Genomic DNA, 7493 nt, shown 5'->3' with positions numbered 1-7493 from the left:
CATGTGTCCCCCTCCCCACATCATCCCCCAAAGGCACCCTCCAGCAGCTGTGCACAGCAGCAGCACTAGGAGCAGGGTGATGCCTTGGGCAGCCACATGTGGTTCCCCCAGGGGGAGCCAGAACAGGGACTGTGGCCATTCAAACCTTTCTCTCTTCACGCTCAGATTCCCTGGTTTCCAGCAAGCGTCGTGTGACCATTTCTCTCACAGAGCTCAGTTTGTGACTGTGGGGTACATCTGCGGTGATGCAGTAGCAGCAAACACTGCCGTGCCCAGTCCCGTCATTATGAAGCAGTGCTGGACACAGAGGAGGCAGCACTGGGCACACGCCACCAGCCTGCCCTGCAGCTTGGCTGTGCCCACCTGCCCCTTGCTGGGTGCCAGCAGGCAGCTGCTCACAGCTCAGCTGGCAGCAAGACCAGCCTGACTCAACTTCATAGATCCCTCTCACTATTCTCCACGATAAACAGAACCATGCACTGGACACCTCTTCTGCTGCCCGGGGAGCAGAAAAATACAGTGCACAAGAAAACAGCAGAAAGCAGACACTTCTACCTTGTGGATTCACCCCATTTATTGCAGGCAAACAGATGGCAAATAGCTAGAACACAGAAAAGTTGTAATCTGACTTTGGCCTCTGATTTTCCTGTGTGATTGACAGCACAATGAAGGAAAAAAAAATTCTGTTTAATAAAAAAAAGTGAAAGAGGATGAAAAGAATGCTGAAATTAGTGACATCTCATGTGAACAGATGGAGGATTAATAATGACAAGGAAATTCAAAGCCATGCCTAACATTCCTTATTGCAAACAAGATTCTGCAGGGGGTAGGGATAATGCTCTCCAAGGAAAATCAGCAGAGGATAAATCATCCACAGTGGCTTTGTGAGCAGCATGGTTTACTTTGGGAAGACGGTGACTACCTCGTAGCCCTCCGGCGGAACCACCCGTTCCCGCGCATGCTTCTCGCAGTAGATTTGGTCTTCCACAAAGAAGTGTCCTTTCTGCTTGAGATTGGTGCCACAGTCGCTGCACACGTAGCACTCGGGGTGACGCTGCTTGTCCCGGATCTTCACAAACATCCCTCTGGGGAGGAACCAGCACCGCTCAGTGCCCACTGTCTCCCTCGTCCCCAGGCACCTCCCACCCAGCCCAGAGCCAAACCAGCCCCAAAGGTGAACCATTTTCTTCTGCTCCTGACAAGTCAAAGGATAGGCCCTGCCTCTGGTCAGGCAAATGTTAATAGCACTTTTAGAAGCCCAACATGTGCTGGCATGGAAACTCTGCTCTAGAAAGTGTTTCCCAGCATTGACGTGCGTAAGTTACACAGGGACAGTCCTATCACCTGTGGGGGGAAGAATTACTGTGATGGCATCTTTAGCTGGTGGCTGCAGACAGCACAACAGCATTCAAATGCCCAGGATCAAATGGCCCACATTAGCTTGACCATCTGGGGAAGCAAAATCCGGGTACAAGCCAACTGGATGACAAAACAAATGCAGAAATGCAGGGATGAAGGCTGCACGGCCAGCACTACCCTTTTGTAGTGACTGACGTGCGGGAGAAGCACAGAGACTAGATCCTGGTTTTCATCTCAGACATGGCTGCTTGGGAGATGCAGTGAACAGATCCAGCCAAATGTGGGCCAGCTCTTACTGGAAGACTTCACATCTCAGCCCAACAGATGGCTAGGAAAACTACAAAAACTACACAGCAGTTTGTTAACTACCATCAGCCCCAACACAACAATTTTCCAGTATTATTTTGTTCTAGCAGCCATCTCTATTTTCTGTAATTCATTAGTTTTGAGTGCTATTCAAGGCCTTGTGCTTTCTCTCCAGACCTACCCAGCTGGTTGAACAATTACAGGGTTTGTCTCTGAGTCATATTTTACAGGGTATGGATTGCCTCTCTAATGAATCTGCTGGTCCAGATGCTCCAGGCATGCCAGGACCATGCAATCACAGTGTAGCGGGTCTCAGCAACAATCTGATAGCTTGTGGCAAGCAGCATCTGAAAAATCAGAATTCTTCCGTGACAAAGCAGGTTTGGCTACGAGTACTTGACTGCTGTGTAGTCAGCTCTTAAGGGGGTTGCAGAGGAAGAATTTGAAGAATCTGAGGTTGAAAAAATTGACTGTTTTCAGTGCTGGGTCCCCCATGTGGTCACACGATACAGCAGCTCTGTATCAAACCCAAACCCCAGGTATGCTGGAGTTTGATTTTACGCACATAAAGACAAAAAAACAATATGTCTGCATAGACACAGTGGAGGTGATGTGAGGTCCTACAGGAGACTGAAGCTCTGCAGTCCCCAGTGCCTCTGACCAGCAAGGCAAGTCTCCGTGCCACGCCTGGCACGGAGACAGGAAATACATTAAATACACAGGCCCTGAATGGAAAGGTCATTTTGTTTCCAAATGCTGTAAACAGATTTCAGGTCAGCCAAACACTGCAGCAACAACTGCCTCAAGGTCTGAGTCACAGGGACTTGTTCTGGTTTCCACTGATAAGGATCTGTAGATGGAAACCCAACTCCTGCCCCACTGCAGGGACCTGCAAAGTTAGTGTTATTAAAGCTGGTGAGAATAAACGTGCCTTGAGTCTCCTGGATGCACTGGATGTGGGTGAGTGAAGCTGTTTGGGTGCACTGCCTCAGCCCCTGGCACAGACATGGGCTGCTCACCTGCAACCTCATGGACAGGCTTACTTACACAATGCCAGATCCACACTTGTCGCACATGGGCAGCTTCTGGGCATTCCCGATCGATGAGGCCACCTTTGTGGTAGGGGCTTTGACGCTCCTAAATCCAGATGGTTTGGTGGGGTCTCCTGGGGGGTGGAAGGAGAGTGCTTCAGAGCATGTGAGATGCGTGGCTGGAGGCTGTTCCTCCCAAGCAGATGCTCTGCTGGGGGCAGGATATTCTTTAACCACAACTCTGAGGCAGGGATTCATGCATGGAAAGTGGGCAGGGATTTAGGGATGTGTGGGGAGGAAGGAGAGGAGGAACACAGCTGAACCTCGCCCTGAAAATGTGAGGGCTTGAGACGGTGGGCAGTCAGATGAGATTATTTTCTCATCTTAAAAGCCCATCAGACTTCAGCTGATGTGTCTCACATGCACAGATGCACAAAGCAAAGCAAAGCCTGAGCCTTGGCAGCACTGGAGTCTGCCTGATGTGTCCTGATCACACACTCAGGATCAAGCTGATTCCCAGATTTGAGCTCAGAAAGAGGTGGGTGTTCTGTTGGGAGGACTGTCAAAGCCCTTTTCCAGTCTGCTGTCTGTTTTACAATGGAGCTGCCAGGAGCAAGACTCCTGGAAGATTTGGTTAACAAACTCCTTCTTGCAGAGCCCTGGGACACCAGGGATAACCTTGCACTCCCCTGCTGCTGCACAGCATGCTCCAGATATCTCCCTATTGCAACTTCTCTGGGGCAGGGAATTCCTGCAGGGCCTTTGCAGGAGACATTGTGCTGACCTGGATGCCTAAATCAGCATGGATCCTTGATGCGGGATACGAGGCAAGCCTTTAAACATCTGCAGGGGAAAAGGAGCCTTTCATAAAATGACACCAATGATGGGACTAATCTCATCTAGATGACTTTTCTCAGGGGTTCAACACCATTTAACAAGGGAAGGAGGCTGCTGAGGCTCCCATGATATTTCACCAGAAACATCTTGGACTGTGAGGGACACTGATGAAACTATTCTGACCAGTGTCAAACCAAGAACACACTTCCAACGGGCACACCCAGCGCATGGGGTGGAAAAACCCTCCAAAGACACATCCTGGTGACCAGCCATGTCAGGTACTCACCACAGCCCAGGGCAGCATCACTGATAGAAGAGCTGAAGGAAAAAGGGGGAAACTGCCTACCTCAGCTGTGAGGCAGGTGATGCTGCACTGGTTTGCCTTTAGGGCAGCCTTCAGCTCAGAGGTTTGCACCCAGCTCTGTGCAGACACTGGTCCAGAGGTGCAAGTTCCTTAACCCACCAAACAAAGCCTGACCTCCAAGAGTTGCTGCAAGTGACGCTCACTGGGAAGCAAGCAGCAGCAATCACATTTTCAGACTCTTCCCTATCACTTCTGTTCACTCCCTTTGCCTCAACCAGCACTTTGTTCTTATCAGCAACATTGACAACACTTTTTAAAATCTCTCCTAATCACACACCCAGAGGAAATGTGGCATGTTCCACCCAGTGAAACACTTTTGAGTATAGGGTCAGGCCTTAACAGACCAGCCGTGGTGATTCCAAACACCCACACTCGTGGCTGTGCCCGGCCCAGGCTCTCAGCTGGTGAAAGTCAGCGCAGCCCACAGAGTCAGCGATGCCCCAAGGGCCTTGTCCCAGCCGGGCCTTGGCTCACAGCTGCCATTCACAATCCATTGCCTGGAGCCGGGCTGGGAGAAGGCGCCGTCCAATGTGCCATTTATCACACCAACGATCTGACTCGCGCAGTGTTTGTTTGCTGCTGGCCCAGCAGCACGGCGGGCTGGGCCATGGGGTATTGTCAGCTCACTGTGGAATAATGCCAGAGCCTATCCCGGCCCCGTGATGGGGCGGGCAAACCTTGTGCCAGAGAATCCCAACAATGCTGCAAATCTTCAAAGAAAGATAAAACAGAGAGGCTTTTGCTTCTTATCTTCTTCACCACTACTAAGCACAGGGGAGGACCTTGGCTTCGTGAGAAGTCCGGGCTACTCCTTCCAGGCAGGAGCTGAACCCTGAGGGCAAGCTGCAAACACTCAATATTTAAAAGATTCTTTCCGGTGGCATTTTAACAGCATATTAGAGACTCCATGATCCTGGTTTCTTTCTTCCTATTGTTTCCTTATTTCCTTCATTTTGCTGTTTCCCTACAGATCCCTCAGACCTACCAGTACTTGGCTGATCTGTTTCTCTTTGTGGTGAATATCTCAGCACCAGGCTTTTTTTGGATTAAACTGAACGTACCACTGCCAAGCTAATAACACAAAAGACTGGCCTAAGGACAAAAAAAAAGGTCATTCTTGGAATTCTTTTCCCATTCATTTATTTTATTTTATTTAAGGGGAGAAGAGAGCATGATTTAGCCCCCAAATAAGTTAATTGGTTTTTTCATTTTAAACTCTATAGCTCTGAATTGTACAAGTCCAGACCTAAGATCAAGAATGCCAAGAAGAGCGAATTTTCAGAGGTTAAAAGCTATGAACTGCTCACTGTAACCCAGCTTCTATATTTTTACATTCAGCTGCAGAAGGGGATACTTTTTCTTGTGTAGGGGGATGGAGTTCAGAAGCAACAGGACTAACTGAAGAGCACTATCTTGTGATACCATCCAAAGTCCTGACTCTAAGATGGTCTTTAATCAGTGAATACTATCTTAAAGGGGGCAAAACTTTAGAAACTGTAGGAGGTTTTGTAACTTTAAAAATCCCTTCTTGATAACTAAATGTTGCAAGGGTTTATTTCTGGAGCACTCACTCAATGATTAAGCAATGATGTGGGCCCATAGACACTGAAACTAATAAATGAGAGAATATGAAGGGATGAAATTAGTGACAGGGTCTGTAGATTTCTGTAGAAGCCACCTACATGAGCTACCTTGAACAATCAACAGCTAAATGGAAAATAAAGTTTTAAATGCTACTCAACCCAAAGAACAGCAGAGGGGAAGAGCACGCTCAGATCAGGTACCCACCTTTCTCCTCTGACTCCAAGATCTCTTGCAACACAAGAAACGAAGCAGACTGTCTGGGTGGCTCATTTGACTCTTGATTCTCCTGCAGCATCTTGTAAACTTCAGACTGTTTGTCTATGGCAATGTTGCCTGGGGTCTGGTTATGCTGTTCTAAACTGAGAAAGGAACAGAGAATCCTCTAGTTAAATGGATGAAAACTAAAGCAAATCCCTCTAGCGAAACTTTCACCAGGCATCACATGACTGAAGAATGGACGTGCAAAGCACACGCACACGAGCAGGCCACGAACACGGAGGTGCTGGATGTGCTCCGGGTGGGACTGGCACGCTGGGCTGGGCTGGGCAGTCTGCCCACGCTGCTGTCAGCAGCTGCTCACCCACTGCCCCCGGCCAGGGTTCTCCCTGCTTCACAATTACCATACACTCCAGCAGCTAAAACCTGCCCAGGAAATCACAGCTCTGTTAATAGGAAAATAAAGAATTCATGTGCTGGGATGGGAATCTCACCTAGTAGTGTGCCATCCACGCATGTTCCTTGATTGCATAAACTAAACTGCTACCTTACACCACTGTGAATCTCAAAGTAAGTAAAGTTTATTCCATTAAAAAGAAATCTTTGCAAGTACCCTATGAATTCCTTGTAAATGTCACCTTCATAAAGTAACAGCTGTAGGGCCTAACTGTAAGATTCTCTGATTGGAAGTAATTTAGTCTGCTTTTCAAGATTTCTGTTTTCTAGGTGGAGCTCATTTACAGTGTTTTACCAAGGTTAATGAGCAGGTCGAGGGCAGAGATTTCTGCTGGCTAAGGCTAAGCCCTCAGTGCAACTGCCCTGAAGTGCTGCTGCCACCCCTCATGTCCTGAGGGACTTGCATCCTCGACTTAGAGCCCAAGGTGCATCAGGGGCAGCTTTTCACAGCACAGGGTCATGGAAAGGGTAGTTATTGTGCCACTCAAAGGATCTTTGGGGTTAAAAAAAAGAGTCTAGAGGCAGTACTTAAGATATACTCCACATGCAGTGGGTAGAAGATAGGTTAAACTGCTGGAGGATATTTAGAATATCCCTTGGGAAAAGCTTTCCAATATGTCTATTGACACTGAAATACCAAAGGAGATTGATGTGGACAGGCAAGAAACCTCCAAACTAAAGGATGTGAAGATAGTGTGGACAAATACAGAGTGGGAATTATTTAAATCAGTGGTTTAAATTGCCAAATGCTGGACTAAGGGATGGACTAAAGGACACAGGAAGTTCCTGCCTGCCTTGTGTTCTGTAGCTGCAGTAAAACATATATGATAAAATGAAATAGCTGACAAATCTCCTCTGATAGCTCAGTTCTGTAATGTAGTCTTATAAATGTAAATGGTCTACTCAGTTTCACCATTCTTGCACTCTGTGATTGCATGAAAAGTTCATAAACATCCTGAAGTTCAGACTAAATTGCAGAGGGAAATCTTTTTCTTGAGGAGGCAACCGCCTACTTTCAATGCCAATGACCGATGGAGTCATCTGGGAGTTTACATAATAAACTCTTCAAGCATCAGAAGTAAAATCATCACATGAGTTATAAAATGCTACTTCCATAAAAAGGATTTCATAAAATGTTTCCATCTTTAGCAGTTTTCAGCAGAGCAGGAAGCACATTAGACATGCAAACAGCTGAACCTTTGAAGACTGAATCTCAGTTACTGAAGCTTCTTACCCAAATAAAAGAATTATGTACCTTCTATTAGACAGAAGATGTCCCATGCTCCATATTACAGTCATCTCATGTAAACCCATATATTCCCACTGCTCTATCCACCCAT

At 47.4% G+C, this 7493-nt stretch overlaps 1 protein-coding gene across 2 annotated transcripts in view; it reads right to left on the bottom strand.

The window, feature by feature from the left end:
* Nucleotides 1–559: 559 nt before the first annotated feature.
* Nucleotides 560–7493, bottom strand: part of PDLIM1 (PDZ and LIM domain 1) — a 42819-nt gene continuing 35885 nt past the window's right edge. For both annotated transcript variants that reach the window (XM_041474426.1, XM_041474416.1), the window contains 3 exons: nt 5686–5840; nt 2713–2830; nt 560–1085 (listed from right to left, as the gene is read on the bottom strand). In XM_041474426.1, coding sequence (XP_041330360.1) covers nt 899–1085; nt 2713–2830; nt 5686–5840 — 460 coding nt within the window. In that variant the 3' untranslated portion in view covers nt 560–898. The remainder of the gene's footprint in view (nt 1086–2712; nt 2831–5685; nt 5841–7493) is intronic.

This window comes from Pyrgilauda ruficollis, unplaced genomic scaffold (genome assembly GCF_017590135.1).
Source record: "Pyrgilauda ruficollis isolate IOZ18807 unplaced genomic scaffold, ASM1759013v1 scaffold11, whole genome shotgun sequence".
Taxonomy (NCBI): domain Eukaryota; kingdom Metazoa; phylum Chordata; class Aves; order Passeriformes; family Passeridae; genus Pyrgilauda; species Pyrgilauda ruficollis.
Note: the sequence above shows the minus strand (reverse complement) of the source record. Positions and strands in the feature narration are given on the sequence as shown.